The 22,882-nt window shown below is 37.0% G+C and overlaps 1 protein-coding gene across 6 annotated transcripts in view; it reads left to right on the top strand.

The window, feature by feature from the left end:
- EVI5 (ecotropic viral integration site 5) overlaps window positions 1-22,882 on the top strand; it is a 138,877-nt gene that overhangs the window by 23,667 nt on the left and 92,328 nt on the right. For 2 of the 6 annotated variants that reach the window (XM_075067793.1, XM_032773008.2), the window contains exons 3-13: window positions 2,837-3,026; window positions 8,687-8,911; window positions 11,090-11,164; window positions 12,121-12,246; window positions 12,870-13,013; window positions 14,112-14,201; window positions 14,308-14,405; window positions 15,924-15,984; window positions 19,135-19,188; window positions 22,094-22,126; window positions 22,693-22,836. In XM_075067793.1, coding sequence (XP_074923894.1) covers window positions 2,837-3,026; window positions 8,687-8,911; window positions 11,090-11,164; window positions 12,121-12,246; window positions 12,870-13,013; window positions 14,112-14,201; window positions 14,308-14,405; window positions 15,924-15,984; window positions 19,135-19,188; window positions 22,094-22,126; window positions 22,693-22,836 — 1,240 coding nt within the window. The remainder of the gene's footprint in view (window positions 1-2,836; window positions 3,027-8,686; window positions 8,912-11,089; window positions 11,165-12,120; window positions 12,247-12,869; window positions 13,014-14,111; window positions 14,202-14,307; window positions 14,406-15,923; window positions 15,985-19,134; window positions 19,189-22,093; window positions 22,127-22,692; window positions 22,837-22,882) is intronic. The other 4 variants (XM_075067794.1, XM_032773011.2, XM_075067792.1 and 1 more) reach the window with 3 other exon arrangements.

Below are 22,882 nucleotides of genomic sequence, written 5' to 3'. Positions count from 1 at the left end.
TTAAAACTACTAGCTGCAAGGAAAAGATTGTGCATTTTAAATATTCTTAATCTGAGATTTAAAAAAGGATCTGCTTTTTCAGAACCTCTAAAACATTTATCTTTTCTAGCTTTATAGAAATCATTAAACATTTTTTCTAGAATTGTACTGATAACTGATGCTGGAGCCCATGAGATTCTGAGATACAGTTTAAAGAGGGAGTCTCAAGTCTTGATGCTTTCACCTAACCTGTTCTTTGGTTTGTGATATACTAATGCTGGCTTTTAAACCTTATGAAAGGATGCAGACTTGTGACTCCTAAACAGTCTAGTTTTATCCTTCTCTGCTCACTGGGGGCTTGTCCAGAAAAGCCCCCAGTGAGCCAGGATACAAAAACTTTTAAATGGTGATCAGTAGCACCTCTGACCTCTAGTTGTCCAATTATCTGGTTTTAGTCAGGCCTTTTGGTAAACCTTTCTCTAAGCAGTTTATCTCATGAACTGTGAATTGTGCTCAGAGGTCCAGACCCTCTGTTACAGTAAAGTTGACATTTTAAGAACATGCTCTTTATTTAATGCCATAAAACAGCACTTGGTTTAAAGACATGGGAATTTAAAGTCTAAATCAATTAATTTTAGCAAACAGTTTCAGACAGCTTTCAAAACTTTTCATGAATGGAATAATCTTATCTCCCTCACGTCTTGTTTTTATGGGTTGGATTGGAGTATTTCTCCTTGTCTCTTGAAAACAGGCCATTTTTATTTTAGCTGTAGTGAAGCTTATATACATTTCACTAGAACTCCATTATTGGTTGACACACTCAATAGGCGATAAGGAGTCTCCTTGCTTATCTTCCTTCAAACAGTTCACACCAAGCCTGCTTTTTCACACCAAGATAACACTTTTTCAAGGAGAGAGTTGATGCACCTATCTCGGAAGCTGCTGTGTACTGTCACACAACTTTTTGAATCTGCTACTTTTTTTTTTTTAAAACTAGAATAGCTCTTTGGAAGTAAAGAATTGAACTCTGAACCCAAGAAGCCATACTTGTTTCTGCTTGCCAGACAAATTGCCGCTGGTGATATCTTTAAATTCAGGTTTCCTTGTCTGTGTGGGAGAAAAATTGGCCTACGCATGAAGACTGGGATATAGGTGAATTAAACAGTTCAGGCTACAGTGAAAGAACCCAAAGGAGAAGTGACACAAGGAAACTTAAACTTCCTGCAACCAAATTATATGGTTTTAACCTCTTAAGTTAGTAAAACTATCTACTTTTTATTGAAGGCCTCCTAAGAAGTGTATTGGAATGGTGCAGTCCAAAGGATCTGTTTGTGGATAGTAAATCATTGATAGGGTTTTACCTGAATCTAAGCGGTTTGTGTTCTGTGCTTAGTTACTACTTACAATATAAAGAAACTACATGTTACGAATCTGAGAGCAATGGATTCAGTAAGGTAAGGTTCAAATGATAATAGAAATTTAGTAGAATTTCATAAACTGAGGAAGAAAGCCTGGATTGTCAAAACCTTAGGTTTTGCAATCTTAAAATGTTTGTTCTGTACTTTAAAAGTACATACAACTCTTCTCTCTGATGGTATTTGGAGTCTGATCGGGTTTAACATGGTGCATGTTGAGAAAAGCAGTTCTAGTTTTTAAGTTGGTAGTGGTATGTGGTAGGTTAGGCTTGTAGAAGTTTCGAAATGCATTTTCGTGTGTACACAATACAACTGGCTAATGATTCTGTTCATCTCAGCTTTGAGTTCATTTTTTCTTGTGAAAATGAGACTTTTTTTGTTTCCATTAATTGGGGCTAAATTCAGATTTAAACTTCTGGGACCATTGAGGTTAAAGGCACATACTACTACTTTAAGCCTTTTGTTCAAAAGCTGAAAATAATAAAACTGCAAAGATCACACTTGTAAGATGTTGCTTTTTACAGATTAAATCACATTCTGATACATGCTTTGTTTACCTAGTACTTAGGATTTTATAGAAATGCTAATGGGCAGGAGCAGAGAAGGGGAAAGACCATGTAAATATCTGAATTAAATGTTTGTTCTATCTGAGAACCTGAATGTGTAGGTGCACTGAGATTTATGCACATACATGGTCAATACTGTGCAGAAGTTTATAATTTCCTGAAAAAAATTAACGACTCAACCTCACTAATATGGTGGTTGGATGCTACTTTTTAGCACAGGGACATCAGAATTTACTTGACTCCTGGCTTAGCTTTCATAGCAGCCTCCCTTTCCTATAAATACAGCCCCAGTGCTAAGTGAATAGGGAACATCCTACACCGTCTCCTAGACTTCAAAGTGTAGTCTGATGTTTTGCTTCCTACCTGGTACCTAGACTGAAGTAAATGGATATATTTTTATTACATGGCTCGTTGTTACTTGAAGATAGGTAGATCTTAAAGCCCAGTGCCTGCTGCCCCTGAGCTTTTCACAAAATCAGTAGCCAACAGGAAGCAGGTGATGAATCCAGGCTCAATATTTAGTCTCTCTGTCTGGAGGGGCACAGAGGAATAAGGGTACAGCTACACTAGAGTTTACAGCAGTGCGGCTGCGTTAGTGCAGGTGCGCTGGTGTAAGCTCCCTAATGTAGGCACTGTAAGCCAACAGGAGAGAGCTCTCCTGTTGGCTTAACTACAACGCTCACAGGCTTGGAGTAGTTGTCATTTCATTTACAATTTTTATTACAAAAACACATTAAGTAAAACAATATGAATGAATGGATTTGTTGGATACATTCTATGAAGAGGGTGGAAGAGTTATCTACTTTGCATCATTGTTGATAATCGAATTGTTTAATCTAATGTGGTTAGTACTGTAACTAGCTTTGTATGTTGCAGACTGTTGGAGACAGACAGCAAATCCTTGCGTTCAGTAAATGGGTCAAGAAGAAACAGTGGCTCCTCCCTTGTATCTAGTTCATCAGCTTCTAGCAACCTCAGCCATCTCGAAGAAGACTCCTGGATTCTGTGGGGAAGAATTGTAAATGAATGGGAAGATGTACACAAAAAGAAAGAAAAGCAAATTAAGGTATTAGTCAGTATTGTAGGACACTTTTTTATAGTGCAATGCAACTGGTGCTATTTGGTTTATTCTCCAATTGGTCTTCCATGTTTTTTGGAAAATAAGTGATAGAAACTAGGGCTATCAATTTAATTGCAGTTAACTCAGGCGATTTAATTTAAAAAGGTTAATCGCATTGTTAAACAATAGAATACCAATTGAAACTTATTAAATATTTTTGGATGTTTTTCTACATTTTCAAATATATCTATTTCAGTTACAACACAGAATACAAAGTATACAGTGCTCACTTTATATTTTGATTACAAATATTTGCACTGTAAAATGAGAAAAAAAAGAAATAGTATTTTTCAATTCACCTCATACAAGTACTATAGTGCAATCTCTTTATCATGAAAGTGAAACTTACAAATATAGTTTTTTGTTACATAACTACACTCAAAACCAAAACTGTGTAAAACTTTAGAGCTTACAAGTCCACTCAGTCCTATTTCTTGTTCAGCCAATTGTGAAGAGAAACAAGTTTGTTTACATTTATGGAAGATAATGCTGCCCACTTCTTAATTACATCACATGAAAGTGGAACAGGCGTTCGCATGGCATTGTTGTAACCAATGGAGATTGCAAGATATATTACGTGCCAGATGCGCTAAAGATTCATATGCCTCTTTGTTTTCAGCCATCTTCCAGAGGACATGCTTCCATGCTGATGATGCTAGTTTAAAAAAAAAAAAGTGCATTAATTAAATTTGGCTGAACTCCTTGGGAAGAATTGTATGTTTCCTCCTCTGTTACCTGCTTCTCCATAATTTCACGTTAAGCAGTCTCGGATGATGAACTAATACATGTTCTTCATTTTAAGAATACTTTCACTGCAATTTGACAAAATGAAAGAAGATACCAATGTGAGATTTCTAAAGATAGCTACAACACTCGACCCAAGATTAAGAATCTGACGTTCTTCCAAAATCTGAGAGGGATGAAGTGTGGAGCATGCATTCATAAGTCTTAAAGACAACACTCCGATGCAGAAACTACAGAACCCAAACCACTAAAAAGAAAATAAACCTTCTGCTGATGGCATCTGATTCAGACAATGAAAATGAACACGCGTCGCTCCATGCTACTTTGGATTGTTATCAAGGAGAACCAATCATCATGTACGCATGTCCTCTGGAATGGTAGTTCTTGTTTACAGTGTCACCTGAAGTGAGAAGTGGGCAGCATTATCTTCTGCAAATGTAAACAATTGTTTGGTGATTGGCTGAACAAGAAGTAAGATGATTGGGCTTTTAGGCGCTAAAGTTTACATTGTTTATTTTTGAATGCAGGGTTTTTTTGTATATAATTTTATGTTTATAAGTTCAGCTTCATGATCTGAGAGGTTGCACTACAGTATTTATTAAGTTGAATTGAAAAATACTATTTCTTTTGTTTTTACAGTGCAAATATTTGTAATAAAATACAAAAGATGACTGTCCGCTTTGTATTCTGTGTTGTAGTTGAAATGAACATCTGAAAATGGAAGAAAAAATCCAAAATATTTAAATAAATGGTGTTCTGTTGTTTAACAGTGTGATTAATCACGATTAACTTTTTTAATTGCTTGACAGCCCTAATAGAAAACTTCTAACTTATTCTTTTTCATTCTGAAAATCAATTCTATTTATGAGCTAGCAGACTTGTATGCCCCATGTCTTTATGAATGCCAGATAATATTTAGTATGTCCAGAATATTGAACATTTCAATGAAACTGCCATTGGAATGCCTTGCAAACTAGGAAGATTCCTCATTTCCTTAATCTATTTCTGAAGACAGAATATACTTCATGTTCAGAGCCTGTGCTACTATGTAAGGCATGTGACAGAGCATCATTTGTGCAGATACTTCAGATTCTCACCCAACATCTGTCAAAAAAGATGAGAGCCCACTTGTCTGAGGCAAGTAGGAGTCTTTTTTTCCTGGCAAGTGCAAGCAGTTTTGCAGACTTAAAATTAGGTTTCTAGCACCTTATAGGTGCAAATAGAACTTCAAACTGTGACCAGCATAAACCAATGCAGTGTTGTCCTCCAGAGACAACGGACCAGTGTCTTGTCAGTTTTGCTGCTGCTGTCAGTTTCACTATTGTACACGGGCTTTGTACAAGAATCAGGTCAGTTTTATTCCACTGATGTTTGATCTCTGCTGCACAGCTATGTGCTGTAGTTCTTCAGTGGGAGGAGAACTCACAGGGAGTCTGTGGGAGGAATACAATAGCTTGAGATGCCTTACCATACTGTCCATGCAGCAGCCAAAGGACAAGAGGAGAGGAAGAGAGGATGTTTCTCTCTCTCTTTTTTTTTTTTTTTTTTTTTTTTTCCCTACAGTCAGAATATTTTGGGGGAAGGAGGGATCTGTTAATGTCTGTTTAATAGATAACTGATGCTCAGGGGCTCCTTACTTTGTAGGGTTCAGGGAGAGCACCTTTCCCAGTGGCTTGGAGTGGGGTGGATGGGAGGAAAATAATTTATTAACTAAGAATTGGCCTGTGACAGTTGGATCTGGCCAGAAATTGATATGGAAGATGGCAGGTAGGCTTAGTTCTGCTAGATGTTGAATAACTTCCAAGCCCCATGTAAGTGGTTGGGTATTTGTGTAAAGTGAGGAGCTGAGATGGAGAGAAATTAGAGGAGTGTGTGTGTGTGTGTGTGTCTAATTTCTTTGAGATGACTGTGAAGAAGGAACATAACATGGAAAGTGAAAGAAAGATTTGAGGTCAGAGAAAAGAAGGAAAAGAGAAATGGACTGTTTCTGCTCACACAGCAAAGACAGCTTGTGAAAAGGCACATGGAAAGAAAGTGATTTGAAGTCAAGAGGAGGGAAGACCAGACAAAAGCAAGAGACTGTAGGAAGTAGGGCATCTGAGTAGGATTCGGTGAAAATATTTGAGTGTCACATACTCTGTCAAACGGTTTTTGTGGTATTTTCACCAATTATAAAACTAGTCAAAATACTATGTCAGGGAACATAGTCAACAAATTTAACGAATATTAGTGGAATATCTTTTCAATGAGTTTTCTTTTGCTGTTCAGCCAGCTCTACTGGTAAGTTACACTTTTAAAGCTAATAAGGTGGATTGACAATTTTACAATTAAATACAGTGTAGAACAGTATGCAACAGCTTCCCATTAATGCCAGTGGGCATGGCGTTTTCTGAAGAGATGTCTTCAGATTTGGCTACAAAGGCTGCCCTTGGGCTTGTAGACTTGGGGAAATTTTTGAAACTCTGAACATATGGTACATTATTTTTCAGGCAGGTTGATGTATGTTCCATCCTTCGCACTTTCATCCACCTCAAAGCATGGACCTGGACATAATTCTGAAAGGTGACCTTAGGAGTTCTACCTTTCCGTACCCCTAGCATGCATAAAGAATGATGCTGTGCCTGTTACCAAGTGCAGTATTTTCCTGGCATATAGCCCAGGTACCGCTACTATTTCTTTAGGTGTGTAGGAAGAGTTAATCTTTATTCCCTTGTAGAGCATACCTACATAGGTAACTTAATTCAGTGGGGATGAAGAGTTAACTCTCCTCTGCCACACTGAGTGGGATGTAGGGGATTGAGGGTGGTGCATTGTTGGGAAGCAATACCTGGAGGCAGCTTTTGGGAGTTTAGGGGCACAGTTATCACATGGGAGCAGGGATAGGGGGGCATGTCATAAAGGGCTTTTATGAGCTGATGGGAGCATAGCTGGCTCAGGGAGTTTAAGCTCTGCTCCCTGAATCAGCAAGGGATCATCAATAGAGCTACTAAGATACTGCTAAAGTGGAGCTCCAGAGGGGCATTGTTCTCTTAAGGAGATTAAAGGGCTGAGTTCACTGCTGTAGAGCTACAGAACAGCTCCTGCTGTAGTGAAGGTTCTTTGTTAATTACATTCCTTTCCTTGTTGACTTCACCAAGAAACTGTGTAATTGTTTGTTTTTTTAAATTGTTACTTTTTAAGCCCTGTCCTTGCCCTTGGAAACTCCCAGAAGAGACGATGCTGAGAATGATTTTATATATTTGTCTTTTTTTTGACAAATAGAGAGGCAGTCTTTGAAAACTTTAACATGAAGCTAAATTGAAGGTCTTAAAATTAAAAGTACCAGCCCAACTTTCATAAGGCTTGGACAAATGGTAATTACTGAGACTTATCCCTTAAATTAATAGAGGGTTACCTGCAAGGGTGTTTGAAATAGCATTGTAATGAAGTCCTGGTTTCAACCTTAACTATGGAGAAGTTTCTACTTCTCCATAATTCTTATTTAATAAACTTACAGTAATGACAGCTACCAGTTTTTTTTCCTTTTCAGGATTCGATATTTTCTTAGTGAAAGGATTACTTAAGTAAAAGAAGGTTATCCTTTTTCAAGAACTTACCCAAAACAAATGATTAGATGAAGTGCTAGAAAATGCATAGGAAAGGAACTGTTGCATTGTTGAGGGAATAGCTCTGTGGTTGGTGGTTGTCCGCATGATTCCTAAACTTTCTGAGCTGTACCTTTTTCTTAAAATCTTTATCAAGCAACCAAACCCCTTGTCACTCGGTCTTTCTTGACAGATCTGTAAATACAAGTACAATACTTAAGCACCCTTGGAATGAGACAGAATATATAAGTAAGTTGTTAGGGGCCCCAAGAATCTGTTCCTGATACACCAGTTTTATTTAGAAGAGGCTTGTATTGTGTAATAGCTGTCTCTCTTTTGAGAGAATTTATATATGTCCCATAACATGGAACCAAAAAAAGTCATAGAACCTGAACATATTACCCTCTTGGTATGCCTTTGTCTCTGAATTCATGTTCAAATAGCTTTAAAAAATATTTGAAGCACTGACATCAGTGAAATTAAGCAAAAAATTTTTTTTAAAAAAAAAAGCAAGAATTTCTGGTGGATATTGTCTCTAGCCAAGCAGACCCTTATCTGAATAATATAGAAGTAGGACTTTTGTTGTACTATATTAACATTGAAGCCTAACATTCCTAAAATGATAAGTTTGGCAAATATCACTATTGGCTAATACTATGTAACCATTTTGTTAATTACTTTTCAAATTTTAACTCATTGGGGATTTATTCCAACCAAAGATTTCTCATTTCTGAATCAAAGGTTACAAATGTAACAAAGGGTGTTGTTGGTCTTAAAGGCATTTTTTTGTGGAACGTTAAAATACTGTAACTGTGTCAGTTTACTTCTGGTGCATAGTAGTCATGTGGTGGTGGTGCTTGAAAGTATGTGCAACTGCTTAGATGCTCAGAAAATAGGTACCCTGATTTGATAAGTCTACTGAATGTAATTACTTATCCTCTGAAAATACACTTACAAAGTTTTTAGTGTTTATTAAGTTGCATAGTAATCATACTCCTGGCATCTTCTTGGTCAACACTCCTTTCTTTTGCTGTTAAGTGAAAACAAAGCTCAGTTTAGGTGCATCACCATTTAAACACCCATCTCTCGAGTGCATATTGTGGACTATGTAATTGTTTTAGAACGTACTTTTTCCTTTGTAAACCAACTTAAGTCATGAGAAATTTCCTTCACAAAAGAGATTTAAAATACAATTTCACTGTAGTTTGTTTTAGAAATTTATATTTTTATACTATAGGAAGCACTAATGAGTTTCCTTTCCTTTTTCTTATGCTTTAGGAGCTTGTTCGAAAAGGGATACCCCATCATTTTAGAGCAATCGTTTGGCAGCTTTTATGCACTGCTCAAAGCATGCCAATAAAGGATCAATATTCAGAGCTTTTGAAAATGACTTCTCCTTGTGAAAAACTGATAAGAAGGGACATTGCTAGAACATACCCTGAACATGATTTTTTTAAAGAAAAAGACAGTCTTGGGCAGGAGGTTTTATTTAATGTTATGAAGGTAAGTTGATGATCGTTCTTTTTGAATATACAATAATGGAACACTGATGGAGGCTTTAAAAATAACATACCCGTGTTGCATCTTTAAGAACTGCTAGTCTTTGGCAATAGAACTTTCAAGGCTGTAACATAGTATAAAAATTGTTTTTCCTCTTGATAGCCCAGATTCAAAGTTGGCTTGCAGATATTTGTATATTTAGCTATAGGATAACTTCACTTATCAGCAGTAGAAAATATTTACTTGATTAGCTTAGATTAAGATAAAATCAATACTAAATACTAACAGCGTAATGGAAATAGCTTGTGCAGTAAAACAAAACACACACATTGTGACAGTTGGCTCAAACAAGAACTTGAAAATTAGAAGTGCCATTCAATCTTCAAACAATCCTGTTGAGTCTAGGTGTTGTAGCACAAAGTGAAGGAAACATTCAGACTGATCTGAGTTTGCTACAGTGCTGAAGAACAAGATGACTTCTAACTGCAGAGTAATATTTTATCCAGAATTTCCTTGCATTTATTAGCTGACTTAACTGTTTTGAGGCTTAATTTAGGAAAAAAGATTGTCTAGGCCCCATGCTAAAGTCCCTATTTAGCAGAAAAATTGGCCTGCTGCCAAATCCGATAACCCAATAAACCTTAGCTTCTCTTATTAGAATTAGAGCCAACTGAAAACGCATGAAAATTGTGTCTACCTCTTAACTCCATAGCATTTGCTCCTCAGTGAAATGCCCCCACAATAACTGTGCTGCAGACAGGAGCTACTCCCTCTGTAGGCCAGGCTCTGTCATGACAGCTGTGGGAATTGGGGGTGATGGGTTGGGAGAGAAGAGATGATAGTGTTGTGCAGCCTATTGCCCAGGTTTGCCCTTTTATATTCCTAAAATTAGCAAATTCCTCTGGTTGAAGACTGCTTGCATCCCTTTCAAAAGAGGATGACAGAAATAACATGAAATGCTTCTGCTCTATGCTGGCCTAGGGAACATAGAATTGAGCTCAGTCCTCTGAAGCATCATGCCACCACTAGATCATTTGACCTCTAAATAGAAATTCTGTAATCTATTATGAATTCGGAAAAGGAAGGGTACTCTGAAGGCCAGATTATTTTTTGAAATAGGTACAAGTGCTGTGATCCCATTAATGCTGCTCCCTTGATATCATGATCTATTTCAGGCAAACTAGGGAGAGGAAATCTTTCCAGCAGGAGCAGCGCCAGGGTTTTTGGTGCCCTAGGCGGGGATCCTTCCGCGCTCCCGGTCGTTGGCGGCAATTCTGTGGCTGGGGAGCGGGGGTCCTTCCGTGGCTCCTGGTCTTCAGGACACTTCGGCGGCGGGTCCTGGAGCGAGTGAAGGACCTGCAGCAGAATTGCTGCCCAATACCCGGAGCGCGGAAGGACCCCCAAATCCTAGCGCCCTAGGTGACTGCCTAGGTCGCCTAAATGGAAGCGCCAGCCCTGCTTTCTAGCCATCTTTTTTTCAACTAGTGGAGTTAAAGGAAAATGATTAACGTAAACTGGCCTTGAACAGAGCAATCAACAAGGAAACAACCTGGCAAACATGAAGCTTTGGTCCTTCAACTTCACAAGTAGAATGTCTTAGTTTAGGAGACTTTTTGAAACCCTTTTCCATAGCCCACTTGAGGATACAAAACTAATGGCTGAACAAGGGCACAGTTTTGAGTGGCTGTTTCCATATGCAATCCATAACTTGACAAATATAATAGATCTGTGGCTGACATAGGAGTCTCACAGTCTTGCTATACTGAGAACCATTAAGGACTTGCTGCTATCTTGAAGTTTAAAAGCCTTTACGGTTTGCATTTAGAAATGCTTATTTGAATATAGGCAATGTGTTCATTCCAAAATGAAAATCTTTCAAACCTTTAATCTGCCCTTGGGAGCTTGCTCTTTAGACGCTGATCCAAAATAGCTTCAGTTGTCAGATGACTGCTCCAACAGGAAGGACCATGTCTGTATTTCAGAGGTTAACCACTCAAGTATTGTGTTCAGTTTAAGCACAAGCCACTTTGCTTGGCATTTTAAGCTTCTTCCTACTGAAAGGGTTGGATAAAAGTTGAAACAAAAGCAGAGAAGTAGAAACAAAAGCAGAAAAACAGCAACCAGTGTGGAAATACGTGTTTTAATTGTTGGTTTTCAAAATCTTAGATTTTTATCTTCTAGGCTTATTCTTTAGTGGATCGTGAGGTTGGATACTGTCAAGGAAGTGCTTTTATCGTTGGGCTGCTGCTTATGCAGGTAAACAGAGTATTATGTCAAATGTGTAGAACCTCTAACGTTTTACTAGAATGCAGAACACCGTGTAGTACCATGTGATGGGATTCTTTTTTCTGTATATTTCCTTTTCCATAACTTCTTTAACATAGTGGACTCCCTGATACTTCGCTAGTCAAGGACATTTAAAGTTATTTTAGAGTCAAATTAGTATTTTTTTTTTCCTTTGCTTCTGTCCTTCCCAAGAAGCATCTCATATAAGCAGTGACCTTTCTCAATGGAGGGGGAACACTTATTTCTCAAACTTTTTTCAAAAGTTACTTAAATGTTACCCTAGCTCTTACTTATTTCAACTTCAGCGGCCTTAATTGCTGAGTGACTACAAAGTGTCATTTGAATTAATGACGTGCCAAACTTCAGAGCGGTCTCTTTATTTCACACTTAGAGAATCAGTGCTCTAGATAAGAATAAGCTTTATAAATTCCAAGGCCAGAAGGGACCATTGTGATTACCTAGTCTGACCTCCTGTATTAGTCCTAGAACATCTCCAAAATAATTCCTAGAGCAGATCTTTTAGAAAAACTTCCAGTCTTGATTTAAAAATATTCGGTGATGGAGAAACCACTGTAACCCTTGGTAAATTGTTTCAATAGTTAATTACTCTGTGACTGGAAATAAGGCAAACATTTTTAAACAGTGAAATTGTCTACTTCAGCTTCCAGCCACTGGGTCATATTTATCTTTCTATACTAAATTAATGAACCTATTATTATATATTTGTTCCCTATATAGATTCTCTTAGGTTCATGCTGTCAGAACAGGGATGTGCATTTACTTTGAATAACTCCAGCATGAATCCTAAATTAGCCAATGTACTTCTGGGTAAACCATAAGTGGTTACAAGTCCTGTGAGGTAAAAAAAAATTGGAATGTCTTGGCTTGTGTCCTGAGTTTTCATAGTCCCTTTATGTCTAATATAGATGCCAGAAGAGGAAGCATTTTGTGTGTTTGTCAAATTAATGCAAGATTATAGACTTCGAGAACTCTTTAAACCAAGTATGGCTGAGCTGGGCCTTTGTATGTACCAGTTTGAATACATGATACAGGTAACTGTAAAAGCTGTTAAATGTGTAGTATCTTACATAGTTAGTTATTAGCCTACTTCTGTTGTATACTTGTAATCTAAAATATTTTTTTCAGATATTGGGCAAAACATTTGCTTATAAGCAGATTAAAACTGCCACAGGAACTCCTACTGCATGAGCCAAGGAGGAGAGGGAGAACTATTCTTTTTTTTTTCTTTTTCTCCCTCCCCAAAAAATTGAATATTTAGGGCTGTAGGAATGGCTATATCAGATCAGACTAGTCCATTTGCTAATGTAGTCTCTCTGACAGTGGGTTGTGCCAGTGCTTCAGAGGAAGATGAAAGAAATCCTATAAGATACCAATGTAATATGCCTGCTATCTGCTTCTTTAACTCAGTCATGCAGTGGTTGCTTTGTATAAATCCTCCATGTTTGAGTACCCATTATTTTTAATCTTTTTTTTCTATTGTAATTGTACATAATCTGTATAAATGCTTAAACATTTTTTTGTATTCTACAAATTCTTGGACTTGCATTCTTCACTGAATGTCAGTGATTCCCCTCTCCCCCCCGCCCATTAACTGAAACTGTAGGAGGTGGCATTAGCTCTTGTTTAATATGTGCTTTCTGATCCTCTCTCCCAGGAGCAACTACCCGAGCTTTATGTGCACTTTCAGTCTCAGAGTTTCCATACTTCTATGTATGCTTCATCATGGTTTTTAACTATCTTTCTTACAACTTTTCCACTACCAATTGCAACAAGAATATTTGATATCTTTATGTCTGAGGTAAGCAAATATCTGTAATACATTCACCACTCCAACAATGCTATCAGTTAGGTAGTTGTATAAATTCTACTTTTCTGGGGGGTCTTGCATGCAGATTTGAAAGTAAGCCTGTTTTATCTCATTGGTTTGTTAGGAAACCAGTTTTTCTCTGTATGTATTTTGTGAAGAAAAGGCTAATCTGACTCTGTGGTATAAGTTCATCCAAAATAGAAGTGTTAAAGGGGGGAAAAAAGCAATGAAACGTTGACCACATGTGACCCGTGCTCTGGATGAAATGGGCAGCACTAATTTGTAGTAAACAGGTGTTCACCTTTCAGTTAGAGCATCAGCTTCTTTCAGTAAAGGAATGGAGTTCAGTGGGCAGAAATGCTTCATTCTGGTCAAAGTTGAGAGAGCTTGAGAAGGATATAGAGGAGGCAGAGGAAATGTTGGAAGGCAGCAGCTGCCTGGTGATTATCTAACCTGCAGATAAATAAGTTATTCTGCAGGACTGTCAATCTGGCACTTCTCACAAATTCAAAATGAAAACATTAAGCTTCATGGGCTTCAGTTTGTGACATTTTTTTCACATTAAATGCTGCTTCTCCAAACTCGCAACTTTTAGCACCAATAGGTGCCAATGCGCATCTTTTTTGTCCTACATCGAGTGTTCAGTACTGTAAATGTGTCTCACATTCCTTTGTAGCTACAAAGGACTATTTAAATAGCTACTTGAATTATTTCAGAAATGGTATAATACAACTAACATTTCTTTCCTGAGAGAGGGATGCACTGTTTTTACCAAATAGTTCGTATAAGACTTTATTAAAGGTTGCACATGTATAGTACACTTCATGTGAATGGGCTTACTTCACCAGCCACAGAAAGGCTGTCACCTCTGAGGCGTGTTTAATACTCATTGCATAAATTTAGCGTGAGGTGAAGAGTGCAAGACTGACTGTAACTTAAATGGGATTTTAAGAAGGCATATTGTCATGACTTACTCTGGGATTTGGCCAGGATGCTGGGCCAGCTCCCTACCTCACTGTGTAAGCTGGTTATTGTTCTGCCTTACGGAATTCCAGCAATTCATTTTTTTTAAAAAACTTCTGTTTCCAGGGTTTAGAAATAGTATTTCGAGCAGGTTTAGCAGTTCTTCAGATGAACCAAGCAGAATTAATGCAACTTGACATGGAAGGGATGTTACAGGTAAATTACATTTACAATCAAGTATTAAATGCAAGCTAATTTGAAAGCCATGAATATATATAATTTGCCAATACTAATTACTTATATTCTCTGAATTGCTTTTTAGCACTTTCAAAAGGTCATTCCACATCAGTTTGACAATGGCCCAGACAAACTAATCCAAGCATCTTACCAAGTCAAATACAATGCAAAAAAGATGAAAAAGTATGTGCTGCATTTTGAGAAAATACTGTACTGTTGCCTCTTGCTTTGTGAATCTGTAAAGATATTTGCCCAGTATTTTAGTTTGCGCTTTCCCTGTTAAGTAGTTCTAGTATTTTATGCCCTAAATATATTAGTTCCAGCAAATGGCATGTATAAATTTTTATCAGCATAGTAATTCTTCTAAAACTAGTAATCACTATTTTTTGCTGACTACAGTAACTAAAATGTCTCAGTGGAAAAATAAGCAATCTAAAATACTTTTTGAAAAGCTGCACGATCCTCATAAATTACACTGACTTTTGTAAACAGCATATAAACTAAAATATATAAAACAGTTTGAAAAATATTAGTCTTGGATTCATACTTATGACTTAGATTTTCTAGAGGCGAAAAATCCATTCGCACAACAATGAGGATTGCTTGTATGATCAAGATGAATGCTGTTTGTAATCTGAACAGTTGTAACTTTTTTACTGCTGGTTAAGAGCTCAGTACTATTGTCATGGTTACAAGGCTAGGTTCACCTCTGTCTCCTTTCTGATCTCTGAGTGTACCCCCCTTAGGTCTTGTGTATCATGCCTCTACCTATCCTGAAGTGGAATTGTGCAATTGTCCCATTCTGAGACTGGGCCCTGTGTCCACATTCCTTACTCTGCAAAGCCAAATGAGTGTGCGCACCTGTGGTTCTTCCCTTTTGGGGAATCACTGGTGATCAGTGGTGTACAGTGATCAGACCACCTTCTTAAAACCAAAGTATTGTTTGTTTTGCAGTAGGAGCAAAGGCATTTAGAGCAGAGTAAAAACCTGTCTACACTCATCTGTCCTACCTAAAGTTGTATCATCCCTTTGTGGTAACTTAGGCATGCCTAACTTTAGACATCCTCAGGAGGGTGTTGTCTCAGTTTGGTACCTCTTAAACCTGGCAGAGTTCCTTTATCCTTCTGTGTTCATGAGCCTTTTCCTCTTCATGATCCAACCATTTTTGTAGATTGGCTGGAGAGGAGGCAAAATAATTAAAGTCAATAGATCTGGTGTTCCATCTCTTTCTATTGAGGTAACTCAGTGTGTTAATAATACAGGGCAGCTCAGAATCCATCAACTAGAAAAATAGAAATGAGTTCTAATTTAAAAAAAAAGTCAAATTTCTGTACAACACAAAATCATGAAAACTGTTCAGTGGTCAGTTTCCTGGAGCATTAAGTAGGCTTGAGCTCTTTAGGGAACTTACCCAAAGCCCAGTTAAATCAGTGAGTCTGTCCGTTGAATTCAGTGGGTTTTGGATTGGGTGCCAGATACTTAGATGCTTTCATTTACTTGGGGATGCCCTATAATTTTTTTCAGATAGCTTACTGTAAGGAAAAACGTACAGGCAACTCTCAAGCAGTTACATTAAACAAAGGAAATGTCAATCATTCATCAGCATGTACATTTTTCTGCTGTTTGTTGGACATAGCCATATACCAGGCAGTAAATCAATTGTAATATTTCTAATAGATATTTACAATTTTTTATTTTTAGGTTAGAAAAGGAATACACTACAATAAAAACTAAAGAAATGGAAGAACAAGTTGAAATTAAAGTAAGCATGACGCAGCAGTGTAAATGTCTCTGAAGAGCAGTTGGCTTTGGGGGTGGGATACTAGTCTGATCTGGGATATCTGCAATGGTGGATCCTCATGAGGTACTAGAATGACAATAGTTGTACTTGGGCTGTGGGTTCAAAGAGGAAGTTTGTAACGTATTACGTCCCTTCATTGGAATTCTGATGGAAATAGATACATTATATAGAAATGATATGAAATGCTGCTTTTTTCGTAATTAAAGCATGGCTACAAATAAGTTTTGTAACATTCTTATCTAGGTGTGGATTTTCCACAGAGGATGTTTTGAAAAAATAAATGTAAATGATAGGGAAGAAGCTTAACCCTACTTTAAAAAAAATTCTGACATGTTTGAGCAATGCATCATCTGCTGGTGAGACATTGAATTTATTGTGCATTGAGGTGTGAGATCAGAAGCAAAATATTGGAAAAATTTTACTCGGATAGTTTTCATCCTTGAGTTTCTGGAACTAACATATATAACGTTTAAAAAAGAACCTTTAAAGTTCAGTTCCGCTCTGAAAAGTCCTTGCAAACGTGGCCCCTTATTACCAACTGACCAGCGTCCTGTCTGTATTCATTTATTGTATCTACTTGCTTTAGTAACAAAAACAAGCTTTTGCTGCTTTTGTGCTCTGAGCCTTATTGGCTGTACAATTTGAGCTAGATTCTTCATGGGTGTCAATATATTCATTCCAGTCATGGGTCATCACAAACCCTTGTTTCATTTCCCACCAGCTTCTCTATCCAGCTACACGTGCCACAAAGCATACAGAATCTATACATTGCTAAATTAGTGGCAAGCAATGTATAGATGGTGAAGATGTTTTTGAAACATCCTAAGATACTTCGCAATGTTGCAATCTTCTGATGGTTGGATTTCAAAAGTAATGTGAACATTATTATGCAAAAAGAAAATCAAATCCTTAGTTTTGTCAAGATCAAATATTTACATTCGGTTCATTAAGTGAATGTTAAAACCAATGACAATCAAAATTTTAAACCTCCCTTTAGTAGTGTTTCTGAGGTCATTTGCTTGGACATAGGTTTGGGTTTGATCCATCTCCCCCAGCCACTAAAAGCTGTGTGAAAATGAGATCACATCTTTGGCTCTAAAAACAACTCCTTCTAATATCCTGTTAGGGGAGAAGCCCAGTGGTGATGGAGATGTCATGGGCTATGCAACAAATTTGCTAACCTGGGTTATGCTAGGATATTCAGGATTAAATATTGAAACTGTTTCAGATTGCTTCACGATCTTAATCTATTCTTAGTAATGTTAATTTATTTTAACATCTGTTAGGGTAATGTGTCCTTTCTGTAAAAGAATAAAAGGCTGAACATGAATAAATGGTTCTGATATTTATTAAAAAAAGGGCATATTTTGAAAGGTTTTCACTTCTGTGGTAGGCATCCTGCTGCTTCCAGCAAAACTCCTGTTTAGGGAGCGGGAGAGGTAAAACTCCCATTTGTTGGTATTCTTTATTGCTGTAATCTATTGAATCCCTTCTCTCTGTCTGTATTGTATTCATTGCAGACTTCATTCTCACTTCAGGCACACATGCCGCAGATACTGGCTGTGCATTCAGCGTATAAGCAGACACGATGCTGCTCCATTTCTAAAATTAACTACTTAATACTCATAACGATCATTTGCACATACCAGTAAAACACATAAACAAAATAATTGTTAGTCTGACAAAACAGAAGGTCCAGCTGAGCTATCTAAAACCCAGATGTAAATCAGACAGGTTACAGGTTTATATGGGAACAAAATACATACCAAGATATTTCCATCTCAGGGACTTATAACAGTTTGGGGGTAGTAAATTAAAGGAGCAGCTGGTCTTTAAAATAAGGACAGGACTGGAAGTTGAGAGATCTGTGTTCTAATTCCAGGTCTGTCACTCTTGCTAGTCACTTTCATTTTTGTGCCTGTTAATCTGAAAAAAAGGAGGGTTCTTACCTTCTGCACATTGTGTGGAAGTAATTAATGTTCTGAAAATATATTGAGATCTTTTGATAAAAAGCATTGTTTTTGGGCACACAACTTTAGATTCTTTATAGGAGTCTGACTTTGAGAGGATGGATGCTCAGCATTTGAGTCACTATATCTAAACACTTCTGAAAATGTAGGCCTGCTTCCCTGTTATGCACAAAGAGATTTGACAATAGTACATAAATTAAAAGAATACAGTGAACAAACCTTTGGGATTCTCAGTATAGTAACTGTAATCTTTAGCACCACTGTTAATGTGAAGATTGTTTAGTTACTCTAAACTTGACTTTATTCTCTGCAGCTTTGAACAAATGGGTAAATACATTCTTAACTTGTATGCAGTTAATTATCATGATTATATGTATAAGTGGCCATTGAAAGCCCCACATCTGCTTCATGCATAGTTGTGACAACTGCATGAACAAACTATGCTCTTGTGCATATGCAGAAGGTTTAGAAGAGCCATTATAGGCTATTTTCTTAAACTGGTGAAATCCCCTCTACAGCTAAAGCTGGCACTAGTAGTTTTCTGCATGGGACCTGCAAGAAATGTTCTCCCCCATTCCATTACTCGCTTTCTCTCCAAGTGATGGGGATGTTTCACTTTTGGGACTAAGGAAAATATTTTTCAGGATAACACTAACTTTCTTGAATTCCAGCTAGCTAGTTTTCATCTGGCCTTGTCTGAATTGTATAATCAATTTTATAAAGCTAATGTCGTTTACCATGGAAGCTTGAACAGTCTTCTCTCTCAAATGTTATGTAGGCAGGTCTTGTGGCTTACAGCTTGTCTAATACTTAATACCCTTTGTTAGAAAACAAAGTTGAGACCAAATTTGCAATCTTTAACAAATCCAGTTTCCATATTTTCTATGATGTGCTAATTCAGATAAAGTGTGTGTGTGTGTGTGTGAAAGGGACGTTTGTTACTGCTGCTTTCTTTACTCATTTATAATGTGTGTTTCGTGGGTGCTAAATAGTGTGGATTTATTTATTTTTTATGTATTTTGTTTTTTTACTTTAAGAAATTATTTAAACTTGTTTGAGTTTCTGTTGTCACTTGATTATCTATCTGTTTAGTACGTACTCTCCCACATGCACATTTAAAACTATCTTGCTGCTTTTACAGAGATTACGAACAGAAAACAGACTCTTAAAACAGCGCATTGAAACACTAGAAAAAGTGAGTACATGAGTGACTGGATTTAGCCTGCATCTTTACTACATAATTGCCACAAACCTGACCTGAATACATGAAATGGATACCTCATAACTGTAACTTGTTTATAAATTTTTGTGCACTATTCTGCAGTATTTGTTAACTCTACTTAGCTGAATAGCATGGCAATAATATAGTGCTGTGGATGCTGCTTACAAATGCAATGTTCTTTAAAACTTGTATCTTAGGGTTGTACTAAATGGATAGAATTGCATATAATTTAAAAATCCCAACTTCATCTCGGTGGAATTGCATTTCATGCGTCAGAAGGATCTCTGCAAAATACAAAAGGATTAGAGTACATGTAGTTCGGGAGGATTCCTAACTATCCAAAGTCCTAAATTTCTAACCACTGCAAGTGAGGGCTGAATGAAGAGCCAGCAAATGCTCACTGTGAGCTAGTAAAAAGAGGATCGAGATGAATGCGGGTTCCACCTGTTTCTGTACTTTTGAAAGTTTAATAGGCTGTTTCAGCACTCCCAGTTTAATTCAGTCTGAGAAGCCTTATGCCTGATACTCTGGCCTCTTGCGTGGACGTGTATTACATTGGAAAATCAGGTCAGAGGCAGGAAAGACTTGGATAGGCTTTCAGATAGATCTAAATGTCTTAAAGAAGTCTAACCCTTGGACTTTAGTACAACTCTGTGATTTCATTTTGTATTTTGAAAGACATCCGATTATAAAAGTAAACTAGTATTGATGTATTGTCAAAATACAGGCACTGCTCATGGATAACCTCTCCGTCCATATCCTGAAATCATAATTCTGGTTGTAAATTTGTATCTCTGATCTGGTGGTAGGTTTAGAAATGTAAGTGTGTTTTTCTTCTGACTTGCAATATTAAATTGTTCACTTTCCAGATTAAATCAGACACATGTATAGAGCACATAGCAGTCTTTGTGCACTAGTAATTTCCTGGGGATTTACATGCCCCCCAGAGACATAACCCATTTCAAATGGTAAATCGATACAACAGTGCCTTTAACAGGTGTTGTATCAAATTCTAATTTGTAATAGCAATAGAGAACATTAACTTGCAATAAATCACACTATAAATAAGAGTGCAACATTCATGAAGCAAAAAATTGGCCAAGAAAACATTAGTTTAAAGAAAAGACTTTGGGAATGTTTCTACTTTTAGTGTTGATAATATACTGGCAAAACTTGCATGAAAAGAACGAGGAGTCTGGTGGCACCTTAAAGACTAACAGATTTATTTGGGCATAAACTTTCATGGGTAAAAAAACCCACTTCAGCTGTATGGAGTGAAAATTACAGATGTAGGGATAAAATACTGACACACGAAGAGAGGAGAGTTATCTTACAAATGGAGAACCAGTGTTAACAAGGCCGTTTCAGTCAGAGTGGATGTGGTCCACTCCCAGTAATTGATGAGGAGGTATCAATACCAAGAGAGGGAAAATGCCACCGGACTCCTCATTGTTTTTTGTGGATACAGACTAACCGGCTACCCCTCTTACATGAAAAGAGAAGCCTATTTTTGAGACTGCTAGCGGCTGATTGCAACAAGTCACTCAGTAGTGAATTTCCGTTATTAAATATTGCAGTTTTACAAATAAAAGTACAAGAAATCTTTCAGAGGAATTTGAATATAAATTTGTAGAATGCTTTTTTAATATACTCAATCAAACATGAGAACATTTGGTAATTGTGTACTTCAAGCAAAAGTTGCAGCATTTCATCTTCAAGGTATTCCAATATTAGTTGTTGCTCTGAAGTGTCTTTCATTTTTTTTAATAATTCTATTAGTTTAGGAGTGATTCCCTTTTAATAGGGAAATAGCTGTACAGGAGCAATATATTGCAAACCAATAGGAATGTTAAGTGCACCTGTTGTGAGGAAAAAGATGCTTTTCCTTCTGAAAAAAAACCTAATAGTCATCATACAGATGACTTAATTGTGACTTTATGAGGAAGATTTGAACCTAATTTAAACAGCTAAGTGATCAGCTTAATGTAGATAAGAGCTAAATTCTCTTAATGTGACTGAACTTTCTTTTGATAGTTTAACAATATATTTTGTCTGGAAGTAGTAATTTGTATGAGGGAAGTCTGCTTTGTTGCAGAGAATCTGAAAAACATGTAAGTGCATTAGAGGAGAATAGACTTGAAACTGCACTTACCTGAAAGGTTCAGTGGGTTCTTTGGCTAAGCAGAACTGCTTTGTATAGAATGCTTGTCAGAGTACTTAAAGATCTAGGAAAACTTTTTCTGTTGTACAACCTGAGCAAGGTGTGTTAAACTAGCAAACTAAGTTATTGCTAGAATGTACTAATGCAAACTATTGGCTCCTAAACCTGATTTAGAATAAGTTATTGGCTCTTCATGCCTGACATTTTGCATCATTTACCTTTCTTGCTTTTATCTCTTGGGAGTCTTGGTATGGCATGAATGCCTCTGCATTTAGCAGAGTTTTAAATGATTTAGATTATGCCTTCCTTTCATGGTCTAACCATGGGTCAAGTACTTTACATGCATGTTCATATTCAGAATATTTCAGATACTGCATTACTATCTAGTGTAAATGACTAAACAAAAAATGGTTCACATCAAAATACCTAGTCTCTTCTAGACGAGTTTTAAATTCTTAGTTTGGCTTTTGAGGACCTCCTTCCGTTGACTGCTAAAAGGGAATGCTATAGATTGATACAGAAGGTAATCATTGCAGTGACTTTCAAACATAAATTGTATTAATTTGTATGAAAAGTCAGTCCTGAAAGATTACTGTTTGTATGGAAAATGGGTAGAATTTGACATTCATTCTTGGATCTTAATTTGTCACTCTTACCTCTCCTCTGTTTTTGTTTCTTTTCCCTTATCTTCCTGTCTAAATTTTTTCCTTTTTGTAGGAAAGTGCTTCCTTGGCAGATAGATTGATACAGGTATAGTTCTTAAGTATTTTACCTTATACCTCCCCTCCCATCCTCAAAATGGAAAACACTGTATTTAATGCATGGATAGTTCCATGCATTTATTTTGAAATGCAACCTTACCTACTTAATTTGGACATAAAATATTTTGGCTAATTCTTCATTAGAATTTTGTTTATTTTTAGATGCTAAAAATAGACCAATCTGACATCTGCACGTTGTAATATTTTTCTAACATGAAGTTTGTAATCCATGGATTCTGTGGCATTGTATTAACACTTACCCTTAAACTGAACGCTGAAAACTCTTAGCAAACCGGTGCATGTATAACAGAGTAACATTGCATGAACTGAATTTTATTGAATGCAAGTACACAACTGAACTTGCTAAAAGATGGTAAGCTTTAATTTCACAAATTAGAGCAGTACTAAACTGCTACATTTACTAAATTGTTATCAATGTAACTAAGTTCTATGCTGTTTGAGATTTAATATTGCAAAGTAAATGGCTAAGCATCACAAAGGCAGTCTTTCTTGGATCTGTCCTCAACTGCTTTAAAAAGAAAATTATGTCCTAAGGGACAAGTGACAAGGGCCCAGGAGGCTGAGGAAAACTACCTCATAAAACGGGAGCTAGCTACCATCAAACAGCAGAGTGATGAGGCCATTACTAAACTGGAGCAAGCTGAGAATACCATCAGGGAGCTCCAGCAGCAACAATGGGTAAGGAGCCTGGTAGCACTTCTTCTCATCTGTCTCATTCACTTGT

Source organism: Chelonoidis abingdonii, chromosome 7, assembly GCF_003597395.2.
Source record: "Chelonoidis abingdonii isolate Lonesome George chromosome 7, CheloAbing_2.0, whole genome shotgun sequence".
NCBI classification, from domain to species: Eukaryota; Metazoa; Chordata; order Testudines; family Testudinidae; genus Chelonoidis; species Chelonoidis abingdonii.
This window is presented reverse-complemented; position numbering and strand designations above follow the sequence as displayed.